The sequence below is a fragment of the Ursus maritimus genome, unplaced genomic scaffold (assembly GCF_017311325.1).
Source record: "Ursus maritimus isolate PB19 unplaced genomic scaffold, ASM1731132v1 scaffold_9, whole genome shotgun sequence".
Lineage (NCBI taxonomy): Eukaryota > Metazoa > Chordata > Mammalia > Carnivora > Ursidae > Ursus > Ursus maritimus.
In genome coordinates this window covers 61,881,907-61,900,475 of record NW_024427107.1, presented here as the reverse complement: position 1 = coordinate 61,900,475, position 18,569 = coordinate 61,881,907, and the positions used below count along the sequence as shown (strand labels likewise).

Sequence of the window (18,569 nt, the reverse complement as noted above, 5' to 3'; positions counted from 1 at the left end):
ACACCGAGAGAGTGGAGCATGCGGGATGGGTCGGGAGAGAAGTGGATACAATGTAGACCAGATTCTTGCTGCAGGGCCGGCGCCTCTGCCAGCATCACAGCCAATCATGTGGCTAGCCAGATGCCTTCCATGCCTTTCTTCTGCCAATCTTCTGCTTCAGCCACCTCACGTGGCCAGAAAAAATCAAGGGCTCAGATGGTGTCATGGCGCCCAAGCCTGTAGAGGCATGAATTCACGGCTGTGTTATGAGAAACAGGATGGTTCCTAGACACACGTGCAGTATAACCAGGGCCTGGAATCTAAACTCGTTGGTAATGGAGCTACAGAAAGACTTCTGATGAGGGCCGTTCCACTGTGCAGGGTCACAGGGGTCCCCGGTTCAGCTGTTGGTCTGGTCTTTGAGCTCCAGGCACAGGAGAGACAACTCTCACCAAAACTCTTCCGAGGACCTACTTACTGCAAGACTGCCTGGCTTAAAAACCAAGAGTATGTTGTAAGCACAGAACATGTGGGTTTCAGGAAGTTAAGTCATGTTTTGTAAAAAATGGTTAGTGGTTTTATAACACCTCAGATCGCTGCTGTCTTTCCTGTGTTGTCTCTTTTCCTCTTCAACCAACACTCCTGCCGATAGAACTGGTGACCATTCTCTGGATGCATTATTTCTCTTCCTAAGCTTTGCCTGCGTTACTGCTTTACTCTGGTACCTTCCTCCTCCTCTTCTGTGACCAGGAGAGTCCCAGCTGTCGCTTCAGGACGGATGACATCTCCTCCATAGCTCTCATCTTATGATGCAGGATCGATCAGTGTCTTTCTCCTTGGAACACACAGGACATTTCCTCTTCCAGCCTTACAGTCTCCTACTGCTTATGTTCCTGAGATGATGAATCCCTCAGATGTAAGGGTGAAGTCTTATTCATTTCTTAGTCCCTGAAGCCTGGCCCAGGGCTTGGCTTGTGGTAGGAATTTGGTAAGGACTCCTATGTCATTGAATGAATGGATGGATAACCATCCTGTATTAAAATAGTTACCATAATATTTTGTAGATTCCATGTCTTAAAAATTTTCGTCAACTTCAAACTTGCTGAGTAAATATTCTTAGAGACTGTAGATTATTAAATCAAAGTTAATATAGCCCTTTTATATATGTTTATCCCTATTTTAGAAACATTAAGTAAATGCTTAGTACTTTTGCAAGTGGCACCAATATATGATTAATATCGTGGAAGCCAAAATTTAGATTTCAAAAAAAATTCTCCACAGAGTTAGAGCATTGAATTGTCAGAAGACAGCAATTGAACTGTTCCTAAGTGAAAATTTGTATTACACTTTATAGCATATTTAAATCATATTAGCCTATTCTGTTTCTTGTAACACTTGCCAAGGTTACTGTTTTTATATTTGCTGCTTATTTACTCTTCCTTTCCTGACTTACCTATTTGCCTCCTGCCACGATTCAGTGGCAGTGAGGCACTGAGCAGAGGAACCAGCACATAATTTATGCTATAGAAATGTTTACTGAGGGGCGCCTGGGTGGCTCATTTGGTTGAACGTCTGCCTTCAGCTCAGGCCATGATCCCAGGATCCTGGGATCAAGTCCCACATCAGGCTCCTTGCTCAGTGGGGAGCCTGCTTCTCCTCTGCCTGTTGCTCTCCCTGCTTGTGCGCGCTCTCTCTCTCTCACAAATAAATAAAAGCTTTAGAAAAAAGAAAGAAATGTTTACCGAATGAATGTGTTCGGAAAGCCGGACAGGAAAAAAAAAAAGACGGGAAAGATTTCTTTTTTTCAGAAAGCCACATTTTTTTAGGTTTTTAATAGTGTACTACATTTACAGTTTTATAAGTCTGAAGTTGGATCTCCTATTTAATTAGTATAAAGGTAATTTTATATGAAGCCTGTAATTAAATGCCTTTGCAAAGGTCCAAGGTCATCCAGAAAATGTTCATACCTGGAACGATTTCCATACTGGCATCGTACTACATTCAAATCACTGCTTTCCTATGTCTCGTTTACTGCTGCTGGGCTTTCATAGACTGTTCGAATGCCCTTGGAATTTTCCTTGTGGTTCTTTTACTCCAGGAAGGAACACATCAGCAACAAATAGATGGTGAATTGCAAAGAGGAAATCCGAGTGGAGAACGTAAATCTAGAAAGAGGAGGGAAAACATATCACCCTGTTTTCACAGTTACTTTTCTGCTCAGAAATAACATTTATATTGTGTCTTGTCGGACGGCTACAAAGGGCATGCCAGCAGACATTCAAGAGCCTTCTCCTCGGTGCGGGATATATGTGTACGTGTGATCCAACCAAATGAGTATCAAGTTGGATATGTAAACAAGCCTACTGGGTGAAGGCAGAAGATACGTCTGTATTGGGATCGTTGGGCGGCAGCACAGGAAGGACAATCGGGATCTGGGAAATAGAATTTTGTAACTGAACTTATTGTCACTCCTAATAATTTTGGAGTCCTTTTACTTAAAAGGAGAGAATAGATATTGGATGAGTGGCTAGCAGTGAATCCCATAATGGTAAAAAGTGAAATCAACAAAAATCATGAAAATGGTACATGAATGACTAGGGTTTGGAACAACTATGCAGGAATCAATTGTTCATCAGTGTCACATTAGGAAGAAATGGGGGGTATCCCTTAGCAGAGGCCAGCATAGCTCAGAGGTGGACTTGGGCAGACACACCTTTATTCAGGTCAGCTGATTTTAACAACAAACATTTATCATAGCATCATCGACAGTGGCTAAATGGTTAAAAAATAAAGGGCTATGAGCCAGTATCAGAATGAGTTATGTGGGCCAGGGAATCCCAAAGCAGACTGCATCGGAGTCTCCAGAGAAGTTGCAAAAATAGAGATGCGTAGTCTCTCAATCCCTAGATGCCAGGATTCAGTGGGTTTGGGATTCAAGAATTGGTATTTTCACCACGTACCCCAGTGATACTAAGGCAGGAAATCCAAGGGGACTGGTCTTTGGAAAATGAGCTCTATAGACATTATAATCATGGTAACGCTAATTAACACTCATTGTAGATGTTCTTGAACAATCGTACACGCCAGACTTATCCAGGGCCTTTGCTATAAGTGCAGGTTCCTGGTACCACCTCTAGCACTTCCCCCCGACCCTTCTTTTTTCAATCCCTAGCACTTTTGAATAATTGGGTCTTAGAAGGGGCAGACATCAGAATTTGTACCTCGCAGCCTAGCTGATTCTGATGCAAGTTATCTGCAGACCAAATTTTGAGAAACACTCATTTTTGAAAACTTGATCTTTGCTGGGCACTGTACTATAAGCCATTTATACACAGTATCTGATTCCATCTTCCTAATGGTCTTACGGGAGAGGGACTTTTATTACCCCCATTTTGCAGATGAGGAAATTGAAGCGTGGAGAAGATAAGTAACTCGTTCAAGATCACACTGCGAATAGCTGAGCTGACTTGCAGACCAGAACTGTCTGACAGCAAGATTTATGATCTTAATACTACATTGCCTCTTTTCTTCCAGGAGGTCAGAGGGAAAAAAAAAAAATGAATCTTCCTAGTTGGGGCAAGTTTTATGAAGGCATTTAAACTAAAGTAGGATAAGTGGACTTTGGAATTTGTTACTGGGGTCCTTGGTCACATGACTGTTAAGCTATCTCTAAAATGAATTATTTTTTGCTTTTGTTTGTTTAGTTTTGAAAATCTGATAAATCCAACTGAAAGCGAACGTGTTGATATTTCTTTCATACAGTAAATAGTGTTACGGTGTCTGACGTTATTGAAGAGCTGTAAGACCAGGGCGTGACTTTAGAAAATGCTGACATGGTGTTGAGACACTCCCTACGTTTTAATAGTCTTCCTCCTTCAAAGCACCCTTCCTTTCTCCTTTGAAGGAGAAATAAAATGAGAAAATCTCCAAGAAAACCCACAGACACACCCAGTGAGAACAAAACAGAAGATGCCGAAGCAGAGACATTTTTTTTAAGAACTCACTCCTTTTGGATTTAATGATAATGTCAACCTCCTTTCAAAAGATAACTTTTTACCAAGTTACGAATTTCTGCTGCACATCAGCATCCCTGTAAAGGGCATGTTTCCTGGGTGTTCGAGAAGGAAAGGCTGTTAGTCAAAGATAACTTGTTTACCAAACAGGGACTGTAATTGAAAAGGCCCTTTGGAGTTAATGAAAATATAAAATAGCTTTCCCCGCCAGACTGAGAAGAGTCTAATTTAATTATCTGTGAGTGTCACAGATTAGAAGCAGCCTTTTATCCATTTCTGGAAGCTGAGTCTGGACAGCTCACTCCTTGTGAAAGGAGCAGGAAGTTGGAGCCCCGGGTGGGTGAAGAAAGTCCATGAGAGACACAGAGATCACGGGTGTCTGGGCTCTTTAAACAGTGCTGGATGGTGACAGTTTACCGTGTTTATCTGGGTATGACTTCCGTCGTGCAGAGTTCAGCCGGAGTCTGTGGAAACCCTCTGGACCCCAAGCATTATGCAGGTACCATGGATACCTCATGAAAATATAGAACGAAGAGCCCGTGAAGACAGTCATCCCTCACAAGATGAGAATTTCCAGAGGCTGCATTTTCAAAAGTCAGAAGGAAAAAGTAAGGGGCAGAAATAGGTACCATGTTAGGGGCAGAGGAGTATGATGGAGACCTTTGTCATTTGTGAGAGCTGCGTTTCAGAAACTTGGAGAATCCCCAGATCTTGCAGCCACCGTATAGAAATTTCTCCAATAAACTCCACTTTTCCAACAAAGATCACTAACTTACATCGTTCCCTGACCCTTCACTCGATCCCCTGTACTAGATGTCCGCTTTTTTGGTATCCACCTTTCATGTAGAGACAAAGGTGATATTTTTTCAAGAGAGCCACCAGCTCGGCCACAGTGAACACACACACACACACACACACACACACACACACACACATTTTGAGGATAGAGGCTGCTCTTAGCCAGTCTGTCTCAACAGCTAATACCCCCTGTCATACCTCAGCCTTCAGCTAATTCAGGTCACACTTACACTTCAGCGGAATGTTGGGGCCCTTGAGGAGCACGAGGCCCTCGGGGAAACCCTGCCTGTGAGTTCTGCGAATCCACTTGCCAGGATCATGTCCTTGTGCATTGTGTTTTTCTCAACAAATGGGTGTCATTATTTGACAGCAAGTTGGCGGTCTGTGGGCCATGCCTGGCTTCCGTGGAGGTGTATTTTCTCGGTCCCCATTTTTATGATTGTCTATATTAGTCTATCTTGTTTTCTCTATTTACCCATTTTGGGGGTGTGGTGGGGGAAGAGGACATGCTGGAGATTTTTAAAGAAGTGCCAGACTTCACATCACTTCACTTCATATTATTGTTTTTCTGACTTGAATTAGTTGCCAACTGAGGTAAGCAGAATAATGCTCTCCCAAAGATGTTTGAATCCTAACCCTCAGAGCCTATAGATATATTGTCTTACACGGGAAGAAGGACTTTGCAGTTGTAATTAAGGATCTCGAGGTGGTGAAATTACCTTGAATTATGTGTGGGGGGGGGCGATTTAATCACCTGGGTCCTTATAAGAGGAGGCAGGAAGGTCAGAGTCAAGAGTAGCTGATGCTGCGACAGAAACAGAGGGTAAAAAGGCAATTTGATGTGGAGTCGTGAGCTAAAGGAATTAGGGAAGCTTCTAGAGACTGGAAAAGGCAAGGAAAATGGATTGTTCCCTGGAGTCTCCAGAAGGCAGCAGACCTGCCAACACCTTGATTTTAGGACTTCTGATTCCCAGAACTGTAAGAGAATAAATACCGCTGTTTTTGTGGTGATTTCTTAGAGCAGTGATAGGAAACCAGTACACGAACTTCTAAAAATAGGGAGAATTCACATTTAAAAAATTCAGATGGGTTCTTTTGAAATACTTCCTTTGGCAATGCTGTGCCTATTATCTTTCCTGGTGATGAATGATTAGCTAATGCTAAAATGAAACTCCCCCATGAATGAGATGTGGGTTTGGTTTTTTTTTTTAATCTGGCCCTCTGTAGTCTCTAAATTTGTGACTCCTTGTCTAGAAGATTCTATGGTTAATACAGGCACTGTAACATTGCTGAAAGCATGTGCTTTGAATCTGGTGTTTTCTCAGCCATGAGCTAGAACGGCTTAACTTCCCAGTGGCTCAAATATCTAGGAAAGTATGGGAGTTACAGATATCCCAATTTCATAGCCTACTGTACTCTGTTATATGTTGCTGAACATAGGATACATGGTTGATTGAGAACTGCACAGCCCATTAAGTTGGTCTTGGAACTGGCAGACATTTGTACTGGAGTGAGCACCACCAGCCAAGACTAGGGTTTACTAAAATAACAAAAACATGCAAATTAAATTTATAGTATGATGGACGATTTCACTGCCTTTAGAAAACAGACCATGTTTCATTTTACTAGCCCTTCAATTGTGCAATGAAGAATAAACATAAGAGACTAATTTTGTCCCAGCTACTCTTTATAAATAGAAATATCCCTCAGTGGAAAGACATATTAAGGGTTATGAGTCATTTACAACTTAGTCTTGAATTACTTTAATCAGATGTGAGACTTAGGGAATAAAGAGCTTTGATTACTCAGAGGAACTTGCACTGAGCTGATGTCTGGCCTGAGTGGAGCCCCGTGTGCCAGAAGGTGGGAAAGAAGGGTGAGGAGTACGTTGCCGAGTTGCACAGAGCTAGACCCCGTGCACCCCAGTCCCCGGAAGAAACTACAGCCGAGTCCCCAGCTGTCTTCCCTCCTGCCTTCCCCATCACGTCCCCACATAGCCCCCCTTTTCGTTTCTTCTGAGAGGCAGCTTTGTGATCTGAAAATATCACAGCTTTGAGGTCAGGAAGGCACATAAGTGGCTTTGTAACTATCATTATGTAACCTTGGCTAGTGCATGACCTCTCTGAGCCACATTTCCTTCTTCTGTAAAACATAGATAATAAGAAATGCCTCCAGGTGTTGAATGGATTAAGGTTGGGGAAGCGTAGCCCCGTGCTGGTATTATTTCCTAAGGCTGCCTTAACGAACTACAACAATTGGACAACAGCAGTGGGGTGTCTCACGGTTCCAGATGCCAGAAACTCACGAGTCAGGCATCAGCAAGGTTCCTTGCTCCTGAGGGCTATGAGAGAGCATCTGCTCCATGCTTCTCTTCCCACTTCTGCTGCTTCAGCAGGCTGGGGCTTGTAAATACATCACTCCTATCTTCGTGTTCATGTGACATTCTCCCCGTTCACATGACATTCTCCCCGTGTCCACATTCCCCTCTTATAAGCACACCAGTCGTATCGGTTTCAGGTCTGCTATGTTCCAGTACAACTTCGCCTTCACTGACTACATCTGCCGTGACCATCTTTCCCAAATGGTCACATTCTGTGTTATTGGGGCTTCGGACATCAACATCTGAATTTGGAGGAGCGGGGAGACACCATGTAAGCCACAACCCTGCTCATCACACAGTAGGCTCTTAATACACATTTACTCCTGCAGCCTATCTTCCCTTAATAAAAGAATTCGTTTCCCATGATGTAAGTTTTTCAACCATCAGATTGAAATGACTCAAAATCTAACATGTCACGTTCTCTCTAAACCTTTCTCTCCTAAGAGCCCCTTCTAATTTATTGCTATTTTTGAGGTCTGAAGATAGAGCAAATCCCAAACAGTTCCGAACTTACTCAATTATAATTTTGTATAATTTAAGCAGGGCACGGCGTTGAAATTTACTTTTGGACTTTCCTCAGAAAAGGTTGAACTGAGCATACAAGTAAACAAGAAGAAAGGGAATGTTTACAGGTTTAAAAGAACAAGCCCATGTGAAGCAGTGTAAGGAATTCATTTTCATAGGAACAGCAGTTCCCCACTTCAAACAGCTGGTGTTGGGACATGTCCAAAGGAAGTCGCCATGTCCTGGGGGGAATCTCAGGTTGTTCTAAGGTGAGCCCAGGCACCGAGCAGGGAGGCAGATAAATCTTCTGACTCTAAATGGAATGGTTGGTGAGATAGGCTTCTAGGAGATGGGGCTCCCTAATGAGAGAAGGAATTGAGAGTTTGGGCAAGTCTAGATCCAAGAAGCTGGGTGAAGGAGGTGAAAGCAGCTGATGGTCATGGAGCCAGGGTGTCTGGAAGGAAGGAGAGAATAAACGGTCTAGTAGTAAAAACTAATGTGGACAGGGGGAAAAAAACAAAAACAGGCAGAATTATTCAAAATGGGCATGACAAGGGGACACACAGCAGAATCCAATTTGGGGGTCCAAGTTCATGGCCAGGTTTTCTTCCAGAATGCTGAGTATTAGGTGGTTCAGAGTAGGATTTGGATAGTGTAACTACACACTCCTTCTCCTTTCTGGGGTTCCCAACCGAGAATGCCAAACTCAGATAAATGCCGCATCATATAGAACATGGCCAAAGTGATGTGTCTTACCTCCCGTGGCGTCTTTTGAAGCTAGGATGCTTGTGTATTGAAATGAGTCAATGGTGTGGAGCAAAACGGCCAGTCTGCTCTAGGACCAGTCCAGCATACATGTTCCCGTCATGCAAATATGGTGATTTGCAATGAGGGGGTAGTGACCACAGACACCCACTTGTGATGAATATGACAATGCCTCCTATTAAAAAAGACCCAGTGACAGCTCTAGATCTGAACAATTAGAGTCACAGCACCTCTTTCCTTGGAGGGGGAGTTAATGAGATTGAGATAGACAATGGGCAGAAAGCTGGGGAGGCGCTCTTCCTGCAGTTGTGTTCTCCAGTAAGGTTGTTATTCTGCTTTTCAGAAGGCAGAGAAGAGTGTAGGGTAGAAAATCATCCCCAACTTAACAAGACACAGGCTTGGGTGGCTGGATCTTGTTCTCCCAATTTGTTAGTCCAAAATGATTGCGTGTAGCCTGACCTGGAAATGACACAGAGATACAGAGTAATCCAAGCAGAATCCAACAGTCTTTATGAAGCAAGAAGAGACGTGGGAATCACTTCCTGGAACATATCTTAGAATGTGGTCATTCTGAAGAGCTGTCTCATTAGCAGTAAGCAAAGTGAGGCAACGCACTCAAAAGGCCAGGTTCATGTGGTTGAAATGCTCTGTGCCTCGATGGGGACTAGACCTTCCTGTGCCTTCTGTCTCCCCTTTCCACGATGCTCTATGACAAAAGAAGATTTAAAACCCTGGCTCTGCACTTATCTCCTTGGACATGTGTCATCTGCCCTAAGGTTGGCTTCATTATGAAATCCTGAGGACCAAAGCATTACTTTCAGTAGAGCCATCAAAGGCTTCTGTTAGAGCACATTAGCATCTGACCTTCTGCATACTCAGTAAATAAGGTATCTTTCAAAAAACATACTCCGTGTCTGCAAGTGTTCAAAGGGAGAAAAAGAAAACTGGAAAACTGTCTGAAAATATAGTGGGTTCTTGCCATTTTTCTTAAGATGAATTTCTTGGCTTTACCCGCCCCTTCCCAATTCATGTCCACTCGGGACCTTAGAATGTGACCTGATTTGGAAATAGGGCCTTTGCAGATGTAGTTGAGTTCATACTGGAATCAGGGGGGACTCTAAATCCAGCGGCAGGTATCTCGATGAGAAGGCCACGTGAAGACACGCAGAAAGTCCGTTGACAATGGAAACAGAGATGGGACTGACGCAGCTTCAGAGGACACTGGTGACTACCAGAAGCTGGAAGAGGCGAGGAAGAATTCTTTCCTAGAGCCTTGAGAGGGAGCATGGTCCTGCCGCCCCCCCCCCCCCCCCAGGTGATTTATCCAGAACACAAGGACCAGAGTCGTGCTACACCAACTTGTAGGTTGACTCTAGTGAGAGTTCTACTTATGAACCCTGAATCTGGGGCTTTATTGTATATGGCTTATAGAATTCCAGAGCCAGCTTCAGAATTTGGCAGGAGGGGACATATTTGAAACTGGGGACTCCTGCTATTGGGAACATTGGCATGTAAAAATTATACCCTCCCTAAATGTCCCGCAGTCAAACCATATTTCTCTTTCCTTATCTTCATTCTGCTTTCTCTAACATTTCTCAGCATTGTCTTGACATCTACCAAACCAACTGGATTCATTCTGTCTGTTCCCCGCTGTAAGCCACCCTTGAATTCACCATGTGATCCGGGTGCCAGCAATTTGGGGGTGGTGTGAGAGGAGAGAAGCTAATCCAACAGCGAATCCAGGGGAGCTGAGGCTCCCACCGAGCCCTGTTACTCTTGCTGGCTAGTCCCCTCTCCCATTCTCCTCTGCCTTCTCTTCCTTTCCATTCTGCTCTGCGTCCAGGTGTGGATGTCCCACCTGGCTCCCGCCCACTGGGTCCCGGGGTTGTGCGGGACCAGCTGGAAGAGGGCTGCAGACTGCGACTTGTTAGTGTGTTCCCTGTGTTCCCGTGGCCACATTGAAACTTGTTCTTCTCCTTTTGGTGAAGTGGAGGGGATCTTTATCTGCCTCTCTGAGGGTTGTGCAGGGATTAATTATCTCATGTTTGTAAAGCATTTGGAAGTTGATAACTGCTAATTATTATTACCCTGGTATCTTGTCCTTTGTTCTAAATTCCTAGCAATCTGAAGTGAAAGGACTTAAATTAAAAAGTTGCCGAGATAGCTATGATCTCCCAAACAAAAGTTGCGATTGACCTTCTTTCTCCGGGAACTTTTTTTCTTCTGCTATTAGTCACTCGCCTCACATCCAGACCTTCCTCGCTGAGCTGGGTAGCTGCAAGCAGGCATGTGCAGGACGTGTGTGATGGGGAGAGTTTAACATTTCCAGTGTCTGCCATATGGGAAGTGCTTTATATACATTGTCTCATTTAATCCTCATAAAATATGCATAGGGGGCCATTATCGGCATGTTACACATCAGTGAACAAGTGCTTACAGCAGTTAAGAAATCTGTTCAAATCCCTCAGCTGAGAAGTGGCAAAGCCAGATTTCGAAGACGTTGCCGTTTGGCTCTGAAGCCTCTGAGCGGTCCCTGCCACCCAGTGCTCCAGGAGAAGATAGAAAATAACCATGTTAGGAAGAGCGAGTTGGGGGCGCCTGAGTGGCTTAGTCGTTAAGCGTCTGCCTTCAGCTCAGGGCGTGATCCCGGCATTCTGGGATCGAGCCCCACATCAGGCTCCTCCGCTGAGAGCCTGCTTCTTCCTCTCCCACTCCCTCTGCCTGTGTTCCCTCTCTCGCTGGCTGTCTCTCTCTCTCTGTCAAATAAATAAATAAAATCTTTAAAAAAAAAGGAAGAGCGAGTTGGCATGAGCGGAGATCCATACATTGGGTTTTTTTGCCCTATGAACAGAGTCCACAGAACACAGAAGAGGTAAGAAAGCAAGAGACCTAGTAGCTATAGCAGTCCCAGCCTGGTAGCATGGAATTTTCACCTGAAAAATATGGTCTGATTTTCAAATCAGAAGGCCGTTAGCAATAACTTTGTCTTACACCATTCTTTTTTATTTTAAGGTTTATTTATCGATTTTAGAGAGATAAGAGAGTGGGGAAGAGGGGTAGAAGGAGAGAGAGTCTTAAGCAGACTCCGTGCTGAGCATGGAGCCCGACGGGGAGGGGCTCAATCTCAGGACTGTGAGATCAGGACGCTGTGAAATCACTACCTGAGTCGAAACCAAGAGTCAGACAATTAACTGACTGCCCCACTCAGCTGCCCCTATCTTACCCCATTCTTTGGCCAGGGAGGACATTAGACCCAAAAAGGCAACTAATTCTTGCCCAAGTTTACTCAGCTCTTTTGTTTGATAAACACTTATTCCTACTTTGATGTGGTAATTAGAATATCTACCATTTTTTTAATTAATATATAGTCGACATACAATACCATATTAGTTTCAGATGTGCAACATAGTGATTGAACAATTATGTATATTATGAAATTATCACCACAGTAAGTTTCGTTACTATCGGTCACCATACAAAGAATGTATTAATTAATTTCATCATTACAACTTTGCCTAGTATTCTTTTTTTTTGGAAATATCTACAAAAAAGGTACTGAGAGGTTTGGGTACAACTGTCTCTTTGAAAATAATCTGCAGATTCTAGGTATTTTAGAGAAAACAAAGTCAACAGTTTTCAAACTGTATCCCAGTGGTTGCTAGGAACCTAGCACACCTAAGAGGTGTGGCTGGCGGTAGGACAAAGACATAAAGTCTGGGGTCGCAACCAGGCCGTAACCCCACACAGAGCCTCTTTCAGTTGTTCTGTATTTTGTTCTTTGACCTGTGATTTAATCTGATCAGAATGATCAAAGAATTTTAAAAGTTTGAAAGCTGCTGACATAGATAACTTATGAGCCCTGTCTCAAATAGAGGATTTAATGACTCTACTTCCCTCAGTTTTTTTTTTTTTTTTGATCGAAATAGAATCAACATATAACATTTTGTAAGTTTAAGAGATATAATGTGTGGATTTCCTACATTTATTTCTGCTTCCCTCAGTTGTTACCAGTGACTTCTTTCCACTCTCTCAAATTCTTCTTGTCATTTCGTAAACCTTTTCTCTCACGCTCTGCCGAAGTGACTAAGGGGACAGGATTCAGCTCACACCAGTTGTGCGTCGGTCATTACAGAATTGTGTGTCTGTTTCTGTGTCTCCCCTTCGCCGCCTTCATGAGAAACATGATCAGTTCCTGAGACACCAATGTGGCATTTGATGGCAGGAAGCTGGGATCGAGATGGGAGTTGTCACATCTGTTTCAGGAGCCTCGTTTTAATAAAATGTAGACACATCCCAGAATGGTTGCATTCATGCCAGAGAATCTTTGGGTGCCAGAAAATTTGAATTTGTAATGGAAGTTGTCACTGAACAACAGCACAAATACTCCAGCCTTAAAAACAGTGTTCTTGAAAGGCTTTGCAGTGTCAGCTCACGTGGCATAAAGAATGGTTTTAAAAACCTGTTTTCAACGTAATATTTTTCTCCTTGGAAAGTTGGTTGTCCTCATGGGCAAATCTCTAGCTCCAAGCGTTCACATAGTATTAAAATGAAACCTTTGCACACAGAAACTGTGGGAAATGCCCACGGAGTATTCTCACAGCACAGTTAACAAAGCCATGAAGCATTCTTTAATAAACCACGAAGTGTATTAGGGCTTTAGAATTACTCATACCTCTGTATACTCTCTGACACGTGGGTGCGCTGGTGATTCTACTGTTACACAGGTCTGCATTCTACTTTTGGCATTCACTGTTAAGGTTTATTTTGGAAACTTAATACTGTTTTTGAAGAAGGATGCTTAGTTGTGTTCATATTTAAATGATCCCAGTCAGAGTTAATGGATCAGATCTGACTAGGTAAGTAAGATAGGCACTTTGGGAGGATCATTTGTAGCTTTTCCAGTCTGATTTAATGAACTGGAAAAGTAATTTACTAAGTGTAATGTAGAAGCTGGAAAAAATTTATTCCAAACCCCCCAAACACTATGTCTTGAGACCATAGCTTGGTTACCTTGTGGGGTCTGGTACATTGCTTTCTGTAACAATTCATTTTGATCTCTTAAGGATGCTCTTGTTCTGTTGGAAAAAGCAATAGGCTAAAACTGGATTTTCTTTTATATGTATCAAGTGCATAATGGGAGAAATAAGTCAGGTAGTCATTCATATTCTAGTATAAATAGCTTTACAGTGGTTTCTTCGTTCTAGAAAGGGAGGGCTTTTTTTTTTTAAGATTGTATTTATTTGAGAGAGGGAACGAGAGAGAGCATAACTGGGGGGGGGGGGGCAGAGGGACAGGGAGAGACAGACTTCCCGATGAGCAGGGAGCCTGACATGGGGCTTGATCCTAGGACCCCGGGATCATGACTTGAGCTAAAGGCAGACACTTAACCGATTGAGCCACCCAGACACCCCAAAAGGGAGTTTTTATTTGGAATTGTTGAAAGGGGTGCATGATCATTGTGTAATGGCCTCTTCCTGGCAGAACGTTGGGATGGATGGGAAAAGAATGAGTTGAAATTGTTAGCACCAAAGATATTCTTGGTTTTCCTTATATTTCTTATTCCCCAGGAAAGTCCGTACTTTGTCATATTGTTGCCATTTCCAAAGAATTCCTTTTGACAAGTTTAGAAACCAGTGAGTCCGCTATAATTTTCCCACCCTATGGTTCACTGAGGGCCTTACCATCTGCCAGATATTATGCTAAGCACACTACATACATTGTCTCCATTTAGTTAGTTAGTTAGTCAAAGTAGGCTCTTCACCCAACTTGGGGCTTAAATTTACCACCCTGAGATTAAAAGTCACATGCTCTACTGACTGAGCCAGCCAGGCGCCCCCGGGTACCATCTCATTTAATCTCCACTCTAGCATTATGAGGCACATGCTACTTAACGGGCTCTAAATGGTGCTTATTCTGCCCTGTCATAAGCACTTTAGACATTTTAACTCAACCTTCACCATAATCCTCTGGTATAGGTACTATTATTTCCCTATTTTACAGGTAGAGAAACTGACATACAAAGAGATGAGCTGACTTGGCTGAAATCCCGCAGCTAGTACATTGAGTAGCTATGATTCGTGTTTAGGCATTCTGGCTCCAGAGACAACACTCTTAACCGCTGTTGTATGTGATATTATCCTTATCGGTGAGGAAATAGAAGGACGGAGAATAATAACTCTCCCAAAGTCACCCGGGCAATAAATAATGGAGCAGGGACTTCGATTCAGGAAGCACATAAAACTACATAACCTGCGAGGCTCACCCCTTCCGCCGTCCTGCACATCTTCTCTGCTTTGATCATTCAGTCTTAGAGCCACTTCAATACAGATGTCACTGTGGCACTTAGGAAAGTAATGATAAGACTAGAAATGGAAGAAATTAGCTTTATCATTTATTCAGCTTACTGCCTAGCTTAATTTTGAATAGATTTTGGATTGTGGTTTGTCATGAAAGGGTTGAATCTTCACTGAATTGCCAGAGTCAAAGGCGACCTTGACCTCATCTAATGCAGTGGTTCTTAATCTTTAATGAGCCACCAGAGATCTTGCTAAAATGCAGATTTTGATTCAGTAGGTCTAGGACGGGCCTGAGATTCTGCATTCCTACCAGGCCCCCATGTGATGCTGGTGCTCCTGGAACATGATCCATGCTTTAAGTAGCGAGGCAAACACACTGAGTGTTTCCACACTGAGCATAAAGATTTATTGCGGGGCCCAGAGTTCACCTTGGAAGGAGGGAATTTTCATAACTGGTAGAACACATATAGACTTTGGGGTGATCAACACCAGGCCGAGGCGGGGGTGGCTCATGAGATAAGCCCTGAGCTGCCTGACTCCCAGGATTGGAAGGGACCTCAAGGGTCACCTGCTCCAAACATCCAACTTGATGTTTGAATCCTCTCACATCCCTGCCACGCCATTTCACTCCCAGAGTTAGGGAATTTTCTGTGCCGAGTGGAACTAAGAGAATTTAAGATGGTGCCCGGGTCGCAGAGACAGTATAAATGAAGGGCTATGATGTCTCCTCCCTCTCTAGACGGACAGTTGCCTCCATAGCACATTTTCAGAGCCTTTGAGTATTTCTTCAGAAGCTTTCAAACCTTACCGTTTCATGATAAAAACAATGTTCTCTACCAGAGAACCATCTGGGAGTGCGTGTTCCCCCGAGCATCTGTATCCCCTCTGAAATAATGATTGCAGTGCTGACTGGCAGGTGAGAAACAGTGACAGACGTTTGGCAGCTGGGCTGCTTCTTGGCTGTGTTGACGATCCACGCCAGGGCCCTTGAGAAAACATATTTTCCAGAATCAAGGATCCTGCAACCATGAATGGTTTCTTCTCATTTTGAATTCATGACCTGAACCCAAGGCTTCTATTGTCACGTCTTCTGATTGGGGGGTAACGCCAGCTTCTCCTTTCCAGTGCCTCCTCCAGGCTGTGACTTGACAGCGTCCTGCTTTCTGTTGCAGGTGCCTGGGGAGAGCGAGAAGCAGTGGAAGCCAGCGCTGGTCGTACTGACCGACAAGGACCTTTTAATCTACGACAGCATGCCGCGGAGGAAGGAAGCCTGGTTCAGCCCAGTTCACACATACCCTCTTCTTGCCACCAGGTAGCCTTGGCCTTGTGTTTGAGTGTGACGTATTCGCCATTTGAAACTGTTCTGGTCAATTACAAGTATTTCAGCATGTTATATTTCTGCTTCCTGTTGTGTCAGGAACTGAGAGCTCCTCCAGAATATAGCCACACGTTTCCATCCAGGTAGATGAATTAGCATTTGTGGCCCAGCATGGGGCAACACGCTGAGAACAAACTGCTTCTCCATCATGAAGGAACGGTGACATGTGGGAGATGGTCCGCGCCCCGTCACCTTCCCGGGTCTCCACTCCAGTTCCTTCGAGAGGAATTATGCCCATGTGTTTACAATCTTGGAATTCAGGTAGAATCGTCAAGCAAGGGTCTTCACTTGTGGCACAGAGATTGTCATCTGTGTACTATTACTGTGCTTTATACAGTTTGCTCAGCACAAGAGACCCCATAACAAGTTCTTCCTCAGTTGTGTGGTGCTTCCTGTGGAAATGGGGCTGCCAGGGTCTGTTTCTTAGGACCTTCAGTCCATGTTTATTGTTCATGTGACATATTATCTTAATGCATCGTGTGCTTATCCTCTTTGTGAAGGTCTGTATTCTGAGCACAAAAGTGCATCAGACCTGAGTCTTGATCCGAGTAGTTGACAGCTGCCAGACGAGGCTCCTGTTGCCAGCTCTTTGTGTATGTGCTTTATGATAATGGACACAGTTTTCATTACTCCTCTACCCCTCTTTCTTTACCTAGAAGGTCAGCATGCTAACGCAATGTTTATGGCCTCCCTGGCATCGTGCTTGACGATATGGGGCTCTAAAATGTCTGTGGAATGAGTCACTGAAGTGTGGGACAAACTCTGGAGGAGTTTGGTCCAACAGACAGGGAGCGTAGTGGACAGAGGTTTGGGGGCATCTGTCCCGAGAAAGAGATAGAAACAAGATGGGTTCTCCATTCTGAAGGAACTGAGGTGCCAGACAGGTTATAGCCACGGCTTAGGTGCTGGGAAGAGAATGAGACCCAGGAGCAGAGCAAGAGGAGACATGAGATTGAAGTGGCAATGGTGTGTGGAGCTGAAACTCCTTTCAAAGCCCTCTTACTTCCACTTGTGGTGATTATGGAGAACAGCAAGGGTGACCTGAAGAAGGCAATTATTGGCCCCAAAGGGAAATAGAGGAGGCCTTCAGGGGTCAGGGACCACACCTAGATCATTTAGATATTAATAAAATAAAATAAATAAAATAAAACCGTAATTTAATTTTTGAGTATCCCAAGCCTGAAAATCTTTGGCAGGATAGCTATGAAAGCACTATTGATGTTTACAATAAAATCTCTCTAATTAGAATCCAAACATCCTAATACGTTCACGTGGAGCTTCAGTCTGTGTCTTGGGATCCATTCGGATTCAGCCCAACCTCCATCACGTTCCACGGCCCTCACCCGCGGGCACTGATGTGCAAATTCTGAGACATTCTCACAACTGGAACCAAAGAAAGATCAGACCATAATCACTGTCTTCCAGGTACTAAGAGAAATTGGACTCATGCCTCTTAGAGTGATTTTCAGGAACAAAAGTCTACGTAAGGTAAAGTTTCTAGGTAACTCTCAGGCCACTTGAGAACAAAACTTACCTTCATGCACAACTTTTTCCTCCTAGTTTCTGAGCATTCAGACGTGGAGGCCACCTTTTTATTCATGCATGCATGCATTCAGGATTTTTAAAAATTCAGCGCCTCGGTCTACACTAGCCACATTTCAGGTACTCATTAGTTGTAATTAGTGGCTATCAAGTTGGACGACACAGGTCTAGAACATACCCATCATCACAGAAAGTTCTGTTAGACAGTACCACCCTCGAGCATAAAGGACTAGCTCCGAATTTGTCCTGATTCGGGCAAGTGACTGGACCGATATGCTCCAACAGCAGTTTGTCCAAAGCTCAGGCTGCCTGGATGGGAGGTCCTCTTGCAGGCTCTTCAGGCCGTCTACATAGCAGGTCATCAGTGGCTCCGGGGGAGGGGTGCCCAGGAGCAGCAAATGGCATCTGAGTAGGTTTGGTAGGGCACCAAAAGTAACTGTGACAGGCTCAGGGGCACTCTGTCCAGCCGCTCTGGGCTGTGAGCAGAGCACGCGAGCAGCCAGAAACCACGAGCCTGCATCTGCTATGGAAATAAAAACGGAAACCCTTTCAGTGCGAACCAAGCTTATTTAGAACAAGGTGCATCATAAGAAATCGGCGCCGACCGTCTAAACCTAAAGGAGATGCAGTGGCGGTACTTGACCTCCCAGCTTACTGCCTCTTTCCCACATCGCCCAGCCTCACCACTGGCCTGCAGAATAAGCAGGTGGTGGATGTGTTTATGAGCCCTATGAGCAGTGGTAAACTGAGGCTCATTCATGCCCCTGATCCCCCACTGCGAGCCCGGGAGGACGTCCAAGGTGTTCCAGCAGCCCTGGCTGTTCCTTCTTACTTCGTCCCCTCGAGCTGGTAGCTAACTTGCCGCCAGCTGCTGAGCCCCAGGATGGAAATGTGGGAGCTGGACTTTCCATCTT

The 18,569-nt window shown here is 44.2% G+C and overlaps 1 protein-coding gene across 1 annotated transcript in view; it reads left to right on the top strand.

Moving 5' to 3' along the window:
• SNTB1 (syntrophin beta 1) overlaps nt 1-18,569 on the top strand; it is a 219,306-nt gene that overhangs the window by 174,222 nt on the left and 26,515 nt on the right. Inside the window, exon 4 of the mRNA XM_008689364.2 lies at nt 15,908-16,047. Within this exon, the coding sequence (XP_008687586.2) occupies nt 15,908-16,047 (140 nt within the window). The remainder of the gene's footprint in view (nt 1-15,907; nt 16,048-18,569) is intronic.